Source organism: Micropterus salmoides, unplaced genomic scaffold (assembly GCF_014851395.1).
Source record: "Micropterus salmoides isolate LMB-PRFRI ecotype aquatic unplaced genomic scaffold, ASM1485139v1 Ms_hic_scaffold_8, whole genome shotgun sequence".
Classification (NCBI taxonomy): Eukaryota; Metazoa; Chordata; class Actinopteri; order Centrarchiformes; family Centrarchidae; genus Micropterus; species Micropterus salmoides.
Window position 1 is genome coordinate 8,759,270 of NW_024044570.1, and position 18,898 is coordinate 8,778,167.

The 18,898-nt window shown below is 39.1% G+C and overlaps 1 protein-coding gene across 1 annotated transcript in view; it reads right to left on the bottom strand.

The window, feature by feature from the left end:
* Positions 1-18,091, bottom strand: part of LOC119894218 (pleckstrin homology domain-containing family A member 7-like) — a 141,563-nt gene extending 123,472 nt beyond the window's left edge. The window contains 3 exon segments of the mRNA XM_038706836.1: positions 17,492-17,549; positions 17,717-17,793; positions 17,922-18,091. Coding sequence (XP_038562764.1) covers positions 17,492-17,549; positions 17,717-17,793; positions 17,922-18,004 — 218 coding nt within the window. The 5' untranslated portion in view covers positions 18,005-18,091.
* Positions 18,092-18,898: the final 807 nt, after the last annotated feature.

Here is an 18,898-nt window from a genome sequence, read left to right on the forward strand (position 1 = left end):
TTTTGGTCAACAGACAACAGTCACGTAGAGAAGAGCGAGACAGGCTGATCCTACATGGTGCATGTTTCAATTTGTAGGCTCCACATTTCATTAATATTTTCCTTCCTTTTTTTAATAGCACATCATGATCTGCTAGACTATGTGTGCTGACCTTTGATGGACAATATTGTGATCTGGTGCACTACTGTACACATTTAAAACAGCCTCTTTGTAATTTTTTTTCTTTATGGCTTTACTGCTCTTTACTGCCCATTTTGTGGTTTGACTACACTGTGTTGTTTCTTGATATGGATTTTTGATTTAGCCATGTGTGTTTGATTGCAAAAATCCTGTTGAACTGTTGACTGCCACGCTTCCTTCATTAACTGTGAGCCTGTCTCATGCTCATAGTGTGACTTGTATTTATAAGTGTTGTGCAACTGCTGTTTTAGAAGAAGATCCAGCAGAAAATTAAAGAAAAAAAACAGAATACAAGGCAGCAGTCAACTGTGTACAAAGAAGAGGTGATTTTAGTCCCTTAGAGAGGTTGCAAAAATTGTTCAAGGCTACAGGAAATAAGGGTGAATAGACAAAGAGCACATGGCTGGAGGAGGAAAAAAATCATCATGAAACTCAGGTAGCTCATCAAAGGATGCATTTCATGTTGCAGTCAACCACCAGCATTCAACACTATAGCAACTCAAAACAATAAATTCTCTGCCTTAACAGTTTGTAGATCAACTTTACCTTTTCTCAATATCGACCAGATGATTGTGGCTGTTAAACTTAAAACATCTATCCCAGCTGAATTCAACAGCAGTCCAAACAGTTATAATCCAAAACAGAACTGTGTATAGGCACGATCGCGAAGCTCTTTAAGAGTAGGAGTTGTGGAGGAAGAGACAATCACAACCGGAGATGATTTTAGCGACCCAACTAAACATGCCTGGTAGTCTGTGTTACATGTGCAGCATTACACCAATTACACACCGCTTATTACTTGCCCACCACCTCCAATTTCATTTTGCTTTATTTATTTCACAGAAATACAACCCAGTTAGTTCATTTGTGCTTAGGAGCACCCACATTCAGTCGTTATAAAAAATACTAAGCATGTTATTAATACTTCAAGAGGATAGACGGAAGCTATAAACTGTGGCTGCTCCATACAGCAGGAGCATCACACCACAGAGTAGCAGGAGCAAGATTTCACTTATCACGTGACGAGAGTTATAAGAGATAACCGACAAGTCTATTGCGGAGGATTTGGTGTCAAAGCGAAAAAAACAAAACATACTACCTACTATTACTATGGCAATATTTTCATAATTTTAATGAGGCAATCTGTAAACTTTGTCTGATAAAGATGGCCGCATCTGGAGGAAACATCTCTAACCTACACACATCTTCAAGCACACCACAAGCGTGAGTCTGCCAAAATGAGCCCCGCACCAAAAGCTCGAATGGAGAGCCCAGACACACAGCCGTCCACAAGAGGTGCGTTTTGGTGATGCACTAAATATAAGAGGGACAGTGTGAGATGGAAAGCATGTCCAGTGAATTCAGTAACACCAGCGCTGTCAAGAGTTTATTTACCGGAAAGAAAATTTCAGGCTCAAGCCAGGTTGCTGAACTGTAGTCTTGTTGCTCATGGTGAGTGGACAGGGACGTCTAACCTAATCCAACAGTGTATGAACTGACTTATTTTTATATCCTTTTCCTCTTCTGAGAATACAGTTTGTTGTTGCACATTCGCATTGACATATACGGAGTGATTTATTGATACCAAAGTGCTAATTTCTCATCACAGTCTTTTGGACTCCTGTCAAAATATATTTCCTGTCAGCCATTTTTATCAGCAGCAGCAGGAATATTTAGTAATGGCGATGAGTTGCTAAACACACCCTAAAGTGACCAAACGTGTCAGAGATGATGTTCATGAAGGGAATCAGGATTTCATGATGGTGTTGAAGCAGGTGTAACCATAGTGACCAAAATAGGCAGCCGGGCAGGTATATAGTTGGGAGGTAAACCTGTAAAAGAAATCTCTCCAGATATCGTGCGTTGCGCTCATGAACAAAATAAGTCTGCTTTTAGTATTGTGAATGTGAACCCCTGACTGACAGTGTGCACACAAGAAGCAGTGAGTGGTTAATATTCCCTCAAATGTAAAATAAGTGTTGATAAGGAAATAACATGCATAAGTCTGCTTTCTCCCTTAAAATGTAGGAAATTAATTGCAGTTGTTCCCACTCTATCAAGAGAAACTTTGTTGTGAACACAAATCTGCATTTTTTATGATGTGGTTGACATTTCAATAGACGGTATATGTGAGTGAACTTATTGACGTGCAGGATTGACATTTATTTGAAGTACAATTTGTCACAGAAACTTTACTTTCACAGATATTTAAAGTGGTCTATCTTTTTTAAATGAGAGAAAGAAGCCACTCAGCGTTTGAACTCTGCACTATTACACGCTAATTATGACAAAGAAAAGAGGGAAGAGTGAGAAGGGCAAGTTTGTTCAGAACAAGTGCAATTTTACCTCATGATGATCAAGCTAGAAGTTTTACAACTTTGTAAACCAAAAATATAAATAAGACTTGTGAAAAGTAATAATTAATGTTATGCTGTGGTATTAGTCCTTTTATGGATGTAGATGTTAATTTGTGGTGTTGACACTTTAAAACTGTTCACATGCACATAAATCATTTTGTTGTGTCTCTTTAAAAAAATCATTCATCAGCTCTGAGATGAGGCTGGGGGGCTCTTAATTATTTTCTGATTAGCTTTTTGGATGCGAGTGGCTATTTGTCTAGTACCAAACAACTTCCTCTGCTCATCTATTTGTTTATGAAAAGAAGCAAACAGATAGAGGCACAGCACTTTCAAAGTGCAGTCTGTCGCCCCGCGTTGTCTATGCTTTCAATCCTTCATATTCCCAAAGAGCATCATGATAAACCACATATCAGCCATATCAACTCAGATCCTCTGAGAGAGTCTGTGGATTAATACCACAGCCTCGGGGCAAGTTAAATATTCAAGACATCCATTTTCAGACTAACTTCAAAGATGGTATTGAACACACACACATGTACATGTGGCGTACCAAAATGACCCCAAAGAGTAATCTTTGTATCTATAACAGCGTGAGGAGAGAAAGAGAAATAGGAAGAGGAAGACAAGAAGGAGAGATGTCTCCAAAAATAACACCTCGGTTTGAAAAGGATTAATAGAACACAGCAACAATAGTGATGAAATATCAGCTATTCAGACGTGCATGGTTAGGACAAACATTTCTTGATGTTAGTGTGTGCAGAGAATCATCTAATAATCAGAACAAATGCTCATGGCTCCTAAGAAGACGTGTATAGAACTATTATAGGGAGTAAGATTGGCAAAAGCCTCCTCAAATACTTTGAAATCAAAACGTTTCCACTTGCACATCAATAGTGAAAATGCAAACTTTCAATAGAACCATCCACAAATAAGCTGAGATCCAGACTGACTAACTAGACAGGACTTTAAGCACACCACCACTTACAGTGCTGAGCTGCAAAATAGCAGGTAACCTTAAAGAAATAAATTTTGGTTAAGAGGAAAAGTCTTTGCTACAACCCTCAATGACAAGAATAATTAACCAACAGAGCAACAGCTCAATAATTATCCCACCTTCTCGGGAGAGATTAATTGTGCCCAAGTGGACCAAGTGGAAAAACCTTTTTAGTTTTGACATTAGAAAAGGGAAGCGGGATAGAAGAGATTTTGTTGACAGTAATAAAAAGTATTTCAAACTGCATTTATTCCTTCTCAAGGAATAGTTCAATAATTTGAGAAATACGCATATTCAGTTTCCTGCCGAGACTTTGATAAGAAGGCTATCGCTTTGTATGCTAATTATGGAGCTAAAGTCACGAGGCGATTAGCCTCTTTTAGCATTAAGACAGATAGCCTGACTCTGCCCAAAGTTCAAAAATCTGCTACCAGCACATTTAAAGCTCATTATTGCAATGAACACTTATTTCATTATCTGTTTGTCCTAGAAAAACCCAAAGTGTAAAAACGTCATGTTTCTCGAGAGTTACATGTAGTAACCATGTCTTGCTTTCCACCCTATATGCTAAGCTATGCTAATTGCTTCCTCGCTCAAGCTCTATAATGACCGTACAGACATCTGAGTGGTATCAATTTTCTCATGAGACTCTCAGCAGGAAAGCAATCAAGAACATCTCCCAAAATGTTGCACTATTCCTTTAACAAACAATTGATTGAGGTAAAACAACAGCAACAACAATGGAAATTAGTCAGAAACTTACTTCCACTACATTGCAGTAAGTCAGGCAAAAAAACAACAACTATGAAAAATAAATATGAAGGTTATGACCTTCAGTATGAAACTGTGTCCAGTGTGAGGAGGGTTTAATAAAAGAAAGGTCTGGTATCTTGGTGGTTAAAACAGCCACCAGTTACTAAAACACCATCCCGTAGATGAAAACTTTCACCAAACCAGCTGTCACTACACTATTAGGCCCAAACCCAGACACGTGTATGTGCCTATAGCTGTCTCTCTACAGCATAGAGGGACCAGACATGAGGAGAGAAACAACAGGACTGTTTCATTAGGGATGATATACATGATATGTCATATCATGTCGTTCGATTCGTATTCTATTCGTTCGTTAATTGTGTGGTTAAACTTTTTTCCAAAATCACAAAGACATTTGCTGCACCGGTAATTACATACCAAGAACATGTACACTTACAAATACCATGTAGCCAGAGTAATGTGGCATTCTCACCGCTGGATGTTATGTAAACACCCTTTCACAAAGACATATATTACTGGTAATACTACTTAAAGAATAACAACAGTTTCAACAACAAGAAATACATGGTAAAGAAACTGTTGTCGTTTTTTTCAAGTATAGTGTAAAATACATGCCACAGTCTAGCATACATTTCAAGATTATTCATTACATTAACTGTGGAATCAGGGTGCGATTTGCTGGTATATATATCCCTGCCTCTGCTGAATAATTTTTTTCCCCAGTGGGGACAAAATTTATCCCCCCCTCAGAGTGATCAATGCTGCTTCAGTAGTGATGCAACGGATCACAAAACGTGGTTTTGTTAGGGTTACAATTATTTTAAAATGCACTACTTTGGCTCTGGATCCAGCTGCCTCTCTCTGTCTGTAGCTCAATGTCCCGCCCACAGCATCTGATTGGTTACAAGTAGCGAATAATTGCCTATCAACAGTCACAAGACATTTGCTCCAGTGAATAGCAGAGCTGTGTGTCGAAGGGAAGGCAGCAGATAGTAGTACTTAAGCTGCAGTAAACATCACCATCTGATGATCTATGATGACAAGCAGCCTGTGTCCCTGTTACACCAGGGAACATGCCCTAACAAACAGCTATTCGGTGTCACTCAATGACACTCTTGAAGATGACAGCTTTTAAATTAGTCATTCTTCCCATACCCACACATCTGCATATCTGTCTTTTATGTCTTTTCACTGCAACTCTGCATCGCGATGTCAGGTTATGTATTTAATACTTTAATAATTAACAGTGGGATCATTTTTTCTCAAACTGTGATAAACTTTGCAAGTGAGGCGGGGGGGCGTAATTTTCATATTTTCCCCCCTCTGTTTTTCTCATAAATTGCACCCTGTGTGGAATAATAATAGAGATATGTTACACAAGTTTTATCTTAGCTGAAACTAAATAAAGAGATTTATTAAATTAATGTATGTGATTTTTTTCTTTCAGTAAGTGGAAAGAGAATAAAATCGAGCATTCTCTCTTTTATCTGAGTTTCACCAGTACTATGAAACTATGAAAGAAGAATGTGTTTATGCACACACACACACTGAGCTGTTGATAAATCATTAGCCAGCAGTGATGCAGACAGAGTCCCTGTGGGGTTTCAGTATGAATACCGTGAGTCAGGCATAAACACTGACTCACTGCTCTCATCTCAGGTCTTACCTACACTTAACATCCCTCCTTCATACATGCAGCTCACAGCTTTAACTTCACATTTGTGATCCTTTTAAGCTATTTAGATCAGAAACTTTTTCAAAACTTCACTCATACGTCTGAAAAATTAATGGAAGTTGTATACCCAGACACAGATGGTGAGTCATCTGAAAACAGGAGTTCACCTTACTTTTGCAGTCCTGTTATTAAAACCTGGCTGTTTTGACTACTCCCATTTAGTCAGATTTCCAATGCTGAAAAAGTGAGTCAACATGGGTACCTTAAGCGCTGAATCAATGCAGATGCTATGTCAGACATGGCTGTATTTTCCTTTATGAACGAATCAAGATCAATGCTGAGTCAAGGTCAGAAATCACCTGATTTAAGGACATTTTACTACAATTTCTGGGTAGTCGAAAATTAAAAGAATGTTCCAATATTAGTATGTCAGTTATTATATCATTCAATTATCATATCTTCAAGACTATAAAATGTCAAAAGATTGGGGAAAAAATGGCCATCACCAGTTCCCATAGCCCAGTGTGATGTCTTCAAATGTCTTATGTCAATTAAAATGCCACAAATCTCATCTTGTTTTCAGGCTAACTTACTAACTAGCCAAAATTATTTGAAAAAAGCATGGTGTACTAAAGAAGCATTATGCGACATGTTTTACTTTGATGGATTTGAACTGAAGCTGAGCACTGGTCAGCACCTCGCTTTGTGTGTTCGAGTGTGTTTGCGATATCCGACCAATAATCCAAAATATAAAGATGTTCATTTTAAAATGATATAATACTCCTAACTAACTGAAACCAGAGAATATTTCACATTTTGGCTTGATGAATGACCTTTAATGCTTAATAAATTAATTTTCTGTAGATTGAAGAATCGACAAATTGTTTCAGCACTAATGGCAATACTTTATCATTAAATGTTAATACTATCATCAAGATACAGAGCTGTAAATTTAAACCTTAGTCATGGCTTTTAGAACTGATTGGAAGAAGAACTCTCCAACTTTCTCACATACTCTTGACCTCTCAGAGAGAAACAGAAAAATAATTGAGAAAGAGGAGGGGAGGTTGAGAGGTGAAGGTACAGCAAGAGACATAAAACAGCAGAGAAAGAGTGAAGGAACGTGACTGCCAAAAATCAGCAATCAAAACATAGAGACAGAAGAGACTGTGAGAAGCAGAGCATGGAGGAGAGAGACTGAGAAACAGAGAATGTGTCTGAGAAGTAAGTGACAGAGATGCTGCCTCAGCAGATGTTATCTCTTGGGAAGATTCCTAGATTTGATGAAAATGCACTCATCTTATTTCCAAAGTCATTCACTACAGAAAAAAAGGCCTTGTCTTCAAAAAACATCTACTTTGTCTCACCTTCTGAGGAGTAAGCATCAAATATTCACTCCACTTGAGCCAACATCCTGCAGAAGGTGTTTATTCCTTTGGCTTTATGCAGACCAAAGTGTGGTGAAACTATTCATGTGTCATGCCAAACCATAACCAAGCTATAATAACATCAACACACAGCTGTGATTTTCAATTCGCCGAAACATCTGAGGTAGGGGTGGACAGTATAAATGGTAAAGAAAATACACAGGTTTGAGTTTGCCCTACGGTTGGAATTATGACTATACAGTGCCGACCAGTAGAGCCCTCTTTTTGCTTGACCAAAAAAAAAAGTCCCAAGATTTAACGTCTTTACCCGGCACCACTGAATGGTCTGGAAAACGTGAAAGCCTATGCTGCTTTATTTAGAAACAAAGAAATGGCTGAAAGAGCTGGACACAACAAAGGAGGAGGAGGAGGTACAACTTTCATTTTATCAACATGTTTTGGGTTTAAAAAGTTAAGACAATGAGCAGAAAAGTGAGAATCTTTTAAATTATGTCAGACAACAGTGATTGCAAGCAATCTTTTCTATCACCTCAAATCAAAACACATCCTAGAATGAGAGGAAAGCAAAAGAAGGTGTCCTCTGCAAACATCAACTGAATCGTCGAGCAGCAGTGGGAAGAAAAAAATTTTTTTTTTTAATTATCTATTATTTTTTTCTATTTATTATTGCAGTTTTGTACAATAAACATTCTCAAAATAACTGCTTAGTAATACAGTTAAGAGTGCAGTAAAAGCCACCATGAAGTTGCCCTGCTAATGCTTTACCCCTTCAGAAGCAAGAAAAACAAATATACTGTGATATGCACAGTTACTGTACATGCTTCAAATTATACTCTGAGATACATTTTAGGCCATACCACCCAGCCCTAGGCCTGGGGGGGTATGTAGGTATTACAGTATTCCAGGGTACCAGTCTAAAGTGTGTTTGATTAAGCATACCTGACACTGCTATGCACTAGGAGGCACTTACTGTAATACCTTCAAACTCTATCTGGTCCCATTTGATCAGTTTAACAAAGGAATTTCTAGTATTCGTTATATCAAGGACTTCATCAAGGAGTATACAGTTAAATATACAGCCTTGACATGAGTGAAATGAAGCCAGAAAAGAGAGGGGAAATTATTTACCTTTGACACCACTGAAAGTTACTAATTTACCCTCATAAGCTAAAGTCTGCCGAAAGAGTCAAAAGCATGGCATTTGTTGCTGAAGTGAGCCTTTTATAGAGAAGCAGGTGTTGGAAGCAAATATCTGGAGGGAACATCGTTAAGCATGGAAGACAGCCAGTGAAGACAACATTGACAGCATAAACGATGTCCTTGGGCTGACATTTACAAGAAATAATCTTTAACTTTCCTGCTGTTCAGAAAGCAAACACAGAAGCTGGTTAGCACCTTCAACCAATGAAAACAACAGAAAAGCTATTGTTGACAAAGCTTTCTCTTCCAGCCTTTATTTGGCTGCCAGGGAACTGTTGGTTCTTTGGTTTAGCCATGGCTCTACAGCAAAACAAAGCCTCTTTTTCATTTGAGGACAAAGAGCATTAGATGGGGAACACAAACCTACCCTATGTTCTTACGCCTTTAATATTATCCATCAGTTTCATTAGCAGGTTCAAAAATATTTTCCATTAAGATGGAAAACAACTGCTTTTCCTGGGAACCTACTGCATGAAGTTGTCCTTTCTGTGGGAGCAAACATCCTAAAAGCAGCCATTCAGGTGCTAATGCAGCATGGCCTTCTCTATACATCTATATTTAGGTCCATTCAGTGATGTGTTCACCTACGAAACACCTCTCATCTGAAATCAAGATTTGAGAAATGAAAAATAGCTGTTAAATGCATCGCCAAGCTCACATCTCTCATGTACCATCTTTTCAGGGACACAGGAAGATTTTCTGCAAAGACTCATCAGTGATCTTGTAATCCCTTTTGTTGCAAGGTTTGTGATATAGTAATTCAAGGTTATCCTACTGTGCAATGAGAGTGAGAATCCGCTACTGTATCTGATCTTTTGTCTTTTTAAGTACATTCGTGCAGGGCAGTTCAAAGGACTGAATGTGCACGTCACTGTGAACCCACACCTTGCTGACTAAGAGCATACATGCTCAGAAAGTCATTTTAAGGTTTAACAATTCATAAAAACCTTACATGACAAACACTACTACAGTGGTCTTGGTGGTATACAGTCAATATAACCCAGAGCATTAAAGGGTTTTCGTCTTGCAAGGCCATACTCCTGACATTACTGTAAGCTGCTTTGAGATAAGCCTCTTTGTCACGGCTTCGTGATACTATCATTGTGCTTACGCTGCCAATCGTGCGGTGCTCAAAAACTGTAGAAACTCATTTCAGGTTTATGCCAAGAGCATCACCTCTGCAACACGGCAAAGCTCTTAGTCATTCACAATAAGATATTATGAGTTGTAAGAATACCATCTTTAAGAATTGGAGGCAAGACGATCTACAGTAGCTGTCTGTTTTTAAACTATTTAGTTGGATATGTTAGGATATATTGTATTCATGAATGTTATTGGTTTTATTTAGCCCTTTTATGTATTCATTTTCTCGTGTATATTGCTGTTGTTTTACCCTTTCCGTCATTGTGTGTTATATATCTTTTTTGAGCATGTAATAGGTTTGCAAAGTAAAAAAGTCCACCCCAAAGGGAGTTAGTATCTACTACAAAAAACACTGCTTCTGAACTGCCTGAAAACAGATCGATTGTAGTCCAGCCTTTACTTCTGTAACCTATCTGCATCACTTCGTAACACGAATCATAAAGCTTGCCTAGCGGCTTGTGCGGCAAGCCTTCAAAAACACACTCTTGGCTATTAGTAGTAGTAGTAACTAGTAACTAGGTACTGTGCATGTGCAACTCCCAATAAAAGATCAAATAGGAGTGAAATGCTTTACTCGTTAGCTAAAACAGAGCATTCAGCACTAGCAATATGCAGTATCACACATCATGCACAACACTTCAGAGTAATCTGGTTATAAAGTAAGGTTACAACTCTTGATTCTTTTTTAATTATTCTGTTGATAATTCTTTCTATTAACCGTTTAATAATTTAGTCCATAAAATGCAGATCAAAATTTCCAAGAGCCTATGCTGACTTCTCCACATTGCTGGTTTTGTCCGACCAACAGTCAAAAACCTAAAGGTATTCCATTTAAAAGAGCGCAGATCTCCACCAGGCCCAGTATCATCAAATGGCGTATGAACATCACATGTGTTATCGCCATGCCTTTTTTGCATTTTTCATTTTCTGCCATTTAGTCTCTACTGACTTATATTGTTTCAGTGACGGTGTGTCATTTTATGTGCGAATGTCAGAGAAAAAAATCAGTCATGTGATGCAGTATAAAGAGCAACAAAGTCCAGATAGGGACAAGGTCGGGTGGATGGATGGGTCAATCAGAAGGCTGTTGTTTGTGTCCCGTGTGAATCCAAAAGTCAATGTTGACTTATTTTAACTTGTGTACATAAGTTTATATGCATAACGTGTTTAACTTAGCTGACGTACGTATGTAGGAGTCAGCTGTCAATGCTGGTATAAAAAACAGCAGTCAAGAAAGTAGATTTTTCAAAATGTGTGTGAATCACTGCAACCACGAGAGGTCATAAATATGCACAACAAATGTTTTGTTAACGGGTATGCAAGATTAGCATCTTAAACTACTACTCAGTTATTAAAATAATTTAGCATTAGTATTTTTCACCTTTATTGGATAGCTTTAGTGAAGAGGCAGACAGGAAACAGGGGGCAATATGCAATGCAATAAAGGTCTGGCTGGAACTGAACCAGTGAAGCTGCAGTTTTGTGGTATGCCCAGAAACCTTTCTTATGAAGTGAAGTGAAATAGAATGAAATGCAAGTGAAATTTTAACTACTGTTAGTAGTACAACAAAACTACTGAGAGTGGAGTCGGAGGTTAAGCCGGGTAGTGACCATGTTTCTCACACCTTTCTAGACTAATGAAGCTACATGGTAATGACTTAGGACAGGACTGAACCAGCGGTCTTCTACTGCCAATAGGCATCACTGACATCTCTCGCTCTAAGGTTGGCTCTCTCACGTTTGTGTGTGTGTGTGTGTGTGTGTGTGTGTGTGTGTGTGTGTGTGTGTGTGTGTGTGTGTCTCTTTCTTTCTCCCTCCTGCCTGCCTGCCTTAAATCCCCTTCAGTGAAGCCAGTCATGCAGACGTTCCTGCAGGAGGTTTATCCGTCCATGTATCTGATCGGCTCTGCCCCCCACCTCCCTGTACCAGGAGCCCCCTGCTGGGAGTGGCTGCAGGATAGGGAGGAGGAGGACCCATCTGGAGGCCCCTCAGAGGTAAGAGAGAATCGCACATCATGTCTCTTTGCGTGCAAGTAGGTTTAAGTGTGTGCAAACACAAGACAGAGGCACAAATAAGTGAGAAAGTTAGAACATTCTTAGACAAACAGATGTCTTAGGCAGAAGTATGTGAGCATGGGTTTAGCCAGCGGAGGTGGAAGTCGTCAAACAAACTAAACTCATACTTATGTCTCACTTGTCTATAGAGGGGTATAAGAGGGGATTAATAAAGCAAACCCAGGCAAACAACTGAGTGTGAACGATGGGGACGGACAGGAACAAAGCCAGAGGCAGACAAACAATCTGACTGCTGATGCTGCAGTGAGCTCATCAACAGTTCAGGGAGTCACAGTCGCACAGGTGTATTAAAGACAATCGCCATCTTAGCCAGAGCTAAGCAACAAGATTTCCATGCTGTGATTCCAAAATGATACTCATATGGCATATTGAGATACCAGATTGTGATCATTTAGCTGAAAACACATTCAAGTTTAAGTGCCCTTAGGATGTATTGACAATTCAATCATTTAGACAACACCAGAGGCGTTTGTCCTTTCTGAGTATCTAGAAGTAGTGCAGAAACGATTAAGCAATCAACAGAAAAAGAACAGATTCTGATAATTAATTTATCATTTAAGTAATTTATTAAGAAGAAATGTCAAACATTCACTGGTTCTGGCTAATCAGATGTGATTATTTGCTGCTTTTCTTGGTTTTATATAATTAGTCAGGTTTCCATCCAAAAGTTGTGCAAATTTTAACCAAATTAATTAATGCAAATTAATGTACATTTCTGATTACTGTTATGCGCATATCAAGAGTTAAGCGTGTTGATATAAACAGCTAATTTTCTCCAGTCTGCTGCTATTATAGATTGTAAATGGACTGCATTTACATAGCATTTTTCTAGTTTACCGACAACTCAAAGCACTTTACAATGCATGTGTTCACACACTGATGGAAAAGACTGCTATACAAGGTGCCAACCTGCTCATCGGGAGCGGTTATGGGTCCAGTGTTTTGCTGGATTTCCAATTCGACACTCTCTCTGAAGGAGCCGGGGAGCCAAACTAGGCCCCAATATTATACTATTGCAGAAGAAGGCACAATGAGATGACATAATTAGATGGCATTTATGTTTGTTTCATGTATTAAATTCAGTAATGTTACAGTTTTCTCATCAAATAATCTAAAAAATGTTCATGCTCAATTGTTAGTTGCAGCCCTAACAAGAAAATTAAGATGTGCTCCACCAACCATGTCATCACTTTAACAAAAAGTTATTTTTAATATAAAAGAGATAAATAAATTTTTCTTCAGGCCCCTGACTTGGATCTGCTGGGTTTGTTTTGGTACTAAGCTTCTGAGAGATCTCCAATCCATTGTAAAACACAACATTATTGACAGATACTGTCCTGTTTAAGATGTAGGAATGAAATTGGGCTTCTTTTCTCAGAGTAAACTGATACGAAGAACTTTGGGAGCATCTGAAGACATTAAAAAACATGCAGAGACACAGAGGATTTGTTGTTCTTTTTGCAAATAATAAAAACATGAAAAAACATTTTTCAGGCAGATGAGGCACCAGAACAGACAGCGGTGTGGCCCTGGGGGCCTGTTATATAAACATGGCCTCTAGATAAATAGCCCCCCTCTGAAGTGAATAGGATATTGGATTTCAAGGTTGTTATTACTTCACCTTATTATTTCTGTTCAAGAAATACCATTCATAAGCCAATTCAAAGTTTGGAGAGGAAGAAAATAAACAAATGTCCCACTCAAGCAAAGGAGGAGAGAGCTTTGAACTTCAAAATTACTTTCTATTAATCAATTGACCAATTTATAGCCTTGTATATAAAATGTTTGCAAATAATGAAAAATGTCCATCAGATCTGCTTGTTCTGTCTTTCCAACAAATACATAGCTGCTGCAAGGATTATGAATTCGCAACTATTTTGATAATACGTGGGTTCCAGCTTCTCAAAAAAGAGAATTTGATGCTTTTCTTGGTAATACATGATTTTGGACTGTTCGGATAAAACAAGTCATCTGAAAACGTAACTTTGGACTGTGGGAAATTCTAACGAGTACTTTGCACTATTGTCTGACATTTTATAGACAAAACAAAAGTATTGATTAAATGAGAAAAATATCCTGAAGATTAATCAAACCAAACCAAACAAAAAGAGCAGTCTTCTCTGTGGGAGATGCAAACTCCCTTTGGGGTGGACTTTTCACTTTGCAAACCTATTACATTCACAAAAAAAGATAAAGGAACAATAAAGGAAATGGGAAAAGCCAAAAAGCATAATCTGACCTCTTTAAGCTTGTTGATAGAGGGAAGGTGTCATGTTACTGAGGTCACGAATAAAAGGACATTCCTTGATATCAAAGTGGAATAACAGGATGGACACTACAAGAACACGTAGTGCAGTACAAAGTCGTATCACACGCTCATCAGCTGTGGCTGGTCTACTTTTAAAGCATCAAGGCTGAATTTGAATACGTTTTTGGGAAAATACAGAGCTACAGCTTTCCAGCCAAACACAACTTTACATCTGACACACCAACAACTGCCTGCTAACAGCTTGATAACCACTTAAATTATTGAATATGTTTGAGTTACATGTTAGTGTTGAATAAATGAAAGGTTTAATATAAAAGAGAAAATCTTAAAACCAGAAATTCAAAAGCACAGTAATTGCCAGTTATGTGTATTTTTCTCCGTTCCGTTGACTCCGTTCAGGATTACTTTTAGAGTGGCATCAAAAATAAACACACACACACACACACACACACACACACACACACACACACACACACACACAATCTGAGTCACACATTACCGCAAAACATGCCAGCATATCAGGACTGATTCCCATGAATTTTAATTAACGTCTTACACACAAGATATTTTTCATTAAACCTGAATTCCGACAGCAGTTACTCATAATTTAAAACAGCTTTCACCTGAAGAAAAAAAACACTGTTTGTACTGAAGCAATTACCATCAACAGCAACATAAATTACCTTTGCCCTCTGTTATCTGCAATGACACTTTAATCTCTGCCAGCTCAATAGCTCATCACAGAGAAGTCATAACACACTAAATCTGCCTGAGGGTCGATTATTGACCACCTGAATCAACAAATCTAAAATGTTAATCCTCTATCTTACAGAAGATTGAGAAGAAGTGCTGTCTGTATATAATTATTCAACAATCAGAGAAATCTGTTATCCATCAGGGAGTCTAACAAACAAACCCACACACTGAAAAAACATGAATGCCAACTGTGTATGTCGTCGCAAGGCGGAGTCCGAATTTGTACTGAAAATATATTCCAAGAGGATCTCTGTGTTACCGTAATGCTGTGAAACATTTCAGGGCTTTTCCCACCTTGAAGTTTAAAAAAAACAATCCAGCCAAAAACATTTAAATACGGTTGATAGTATACCTTCATACTGTCAGAGGTGCGACAAAGTCATTGTTTTGCAAGTCACATGTAAGTCGAAAGTTTTGGCTATGAAGTCCAGAGTCAAGTCCTAAACCTTGTTTTTCAAGTATTTTATTTGTCTGTCTGCTGCTCTGCTCAACATTTTATGCCAACATTAGTACGGGAAGCATGCTCAAGAACAGCAATACCATGACAAATAAAGTTCAGTCAACATCTTTCTACAACAGTTTCAGCAAAGACGGATTACAAGCTGAACCTACAGAGCTGCAAGGCTGTAGCTTCCGTTGAGATCCTCCATGTTTTTGGGGGGATTTGACTATTCTACGTCAAGATATACGAATGAAGGCACGAATAAATACAACAATTATACAATTAACATAATTAATCTCAGGCATAGTAGAAAGCAATCTTCGCCATCATGTACCTCTGGCACATACAATTGTTTTAGAATATTTAGAATTATTTTAAACATGGAAAATATCAAATTTTAGAGAAAACTTTTCAGGTCTCAGGTCAAAATTATCTGGTGGCAGAAGTGATTTTTCTTATGACTTCACTATTTCTCTCCATGCACCCTTTCTATCCAATAAACCATCCGGGCCTATACCTTGGCCGTTATTAGCTTATAGCAGATACACTATATAAGTATGGCATACACTCACTGGCCACTTTATTAGGTACACCTTGCTAGTGCTGGACCCTCTTTTGCCTTGAGAACTGCCTTTATTCTTCATGGCAAACTTTCAACAAGGTGTTGGACACATTCCTCAGAGACTTTGGTCCATAATGACATGACAGCATCACGCAGCTGCTGCAGATTTGTCGGCTGCACATCCATTATGCCAATCTCCCGTTCCACTACATCCCAAAGGTACTGTATTTGATTGAGATCTGGTGACTGTGGAGGCCATTGGAGTACAGTGATCTCATTGTCATGTTAAAAAAAACAGTTAGAGATGATTTGACCTTTGTGACAGTTTGCATTATCCTGCTGGAAGTAGCCATCAGAAGATTAGTACACTCTAGTCATAAAGGGATGGACATGGTCAGCAACAATCCTCAGGTAGGCTGTAGCATTTAAACGATGCTCACTTGGTACTAAGGGGTCCAAAGTGTGAAAAGAAAATATCCCCCACACAATTACACCACCAGCACCATCCTTAACCGTTGATACAAGGCAGGATCCATGCTTTCATGTTGTTTACGTCAAATTCTGACCCTAACATCTGAATGTCGCAGCTGAAATCGAGACTCATCAGACCAGGCAACATTATTCCAATCTTCTGCTGTCCAATTTTGTTGAGCCTGTGCGAATTGTAGCCTAAGTTTTCTGTTCGTAGCTGACAGGAGTGGCACCCGGCTTGGTCTTCTGCTGCTGTAGCCCATCTGCATAAAGGTTCGACGTGTTGTGCGTTCAGAGATTGTATTCTGCATACCTTGATTGTAACGAATGGTTATCTGAGTTACTGTTGCCTTTCTGTCATCTCAAACCAGTCTGCCCATTCTCCTCTGACCTCTGACATCGACAAGGCATTTTCGTCCACACAACTGCCGCTCACTGGATATTTTCTCTTTTTCGGACCATTCTCTGTAAACCCTAGAGATGGTTGTGCGTGAAAATCACAGTAGATCAGCAGTTTCTGAAAAACTCAGACCTGCCCGTCTGGCACCAACAACCATGCCACATTCAAAGTCACTTAAATCCCCTTTCTTCCCCATTCTGATGCTCGATTTGAACTTCAGCAAGTTGTCTTGACCACGTCTACATGCCTTAATATACATTGAGTTGCTGAGCTATTGGTGTTAACAAGCAATTAAAAAATTTAAAAAATTTATTATTTGATTTTAGTAACTCTTAAATATTAATAATGTTATCAGTCTCGACTAAGGATCTACGGCTGAACGTAAAACATTTTTCAGAATAGTTCTGGGATATGGAGAAAATCATTGGCTAAAGTACAAAGCAAGTTAATGCAAATTGACATCTCAGTGTCACAAAGAAACTTCTACATGTATAAGCTCAATGAGCCCCGAAACAGTTTCAATCAATGTAACTGTAAGAAAAACAGGTCTTAATGCCAAAAGGCAGAACATAAGAAACAGCTGATATCTCATAGTACAGATGAAAGCAGTGGGGTCATTACAGGGTCAGCAGGTTAGTCCCAGTCACACCCCATTTAAATCCACACTGTCCCTGCGGTAATTACCGCTGATAGTAGCGGGGAATTAGAGGCAGGAGCCATATTAAGCTGCAGGTAACTGTAAACAATGCGCAGGTGACCTTAGCAATAATGGGGACAGCACAGGTAGATTTAAGGTACTTACTTTATGAAGTAACTGGCGCCTTCGTCCGTAAAACCTTCCTCCCATCCCCGAGGTAGGTCTGAAATAAAACAACACACTTGTCCGTGACACCTGAAAGTTTTCTCCCTTCGGGCTGGGCCCAAAATGTACGCTGAAGTTGGCAGCGAAGGCAAACACAGTAAAGTAAACATAAGGGCGAAATGAACACTGGTCAAACAGCCCTGCAGGATTAGCTTAGCTTGCTACCTGAACGGATCATGTGTCCGGAGTTTACAGGTTCACCGGAGCGGGGATGGAGCCAGGTAGTAGTCCGCGTTTCATCGCTGCCGCACAGACGGAGAGAGGAGGAAAAACACCTGTTACACCACCAGGAAAGAAACACCAACAGACCCCGCTAACTCCCGTTAAACCGGGAGAGACTGTGCGATAAAGCGCTCATTATGCCACTCACTTGATGAAGAAAACCCTGCCGTCCCCGCAGACACCGTAAGACCAGTGTTCAGGTAGGGTGTCCCGCCTGAGAGGCGCCGCCATGATCCGGTCTGAAGTCCTATTTCATCTCATTCCCTCTCCATGAAGTCTCCCGGGAGCTCAATGATCACCGCTAGGGCCAGCGCTGCCTTCAGGGACTCCTCTGAAGCCCGTACATCCGAGCACAACGAGCTGAACACGTTCTGACTCTGTAACAACAGACACTGGTAGAGAAGGAATATTTAAGTTTATTTACAGTTTAATACAGTATTTAATTTAAAATGGTATTTTGACACATATGACCTTTAACAAATATTGCGCCTCCTGCAAATTGAAAATCGCAGATAGGTCATATTGCGATTTTTATGAAATTTTGATTAATTTGAACAATTAATCAGCCCTGCTCCAATAATATAAAGTTTGATTAATGGCTCGTCAGTCATTTCTTACAGTGGTGGCGTCCTGCCAGGGCGGATTTAGACTTAAAGAGTATTTCTAAAATCCAGCTAAACTTCAATAGGAGGCAATTAAATTTAGTAATACATGCTGGCCATGTAGTTGCACTTCCCCGATTTAAGTCAGCCAAGGATATTTGTTGCATGTCATCCTCCATCTCCTGTCAGTTAAAATGGCAATCTTTTTAAGTGGTGTATGGACACACAAACATTTGTAATAGGTGAGATAAGACTGGCAACAAAATCAGATTCACCTTCTGTGCACATGGAGCAGTAATTTGTTGATATGCCCATGTCTGGTGGCAAGCATGGGGAGGACTGCAACTCAAGTTTGTCATGAATCATAGGGTTGGTGGTTTAATTGCCTGCTCTTCTTGTGTCTTCATGTTGTATCCTTGAACCACAAATGTTCCAGAAATGTGTACGCTTAGGAAATATGTAAGTAGATTTGGACAAAAAGCATCAACCAAATTAATTTAATGTAAAAACTGACTCATGACAT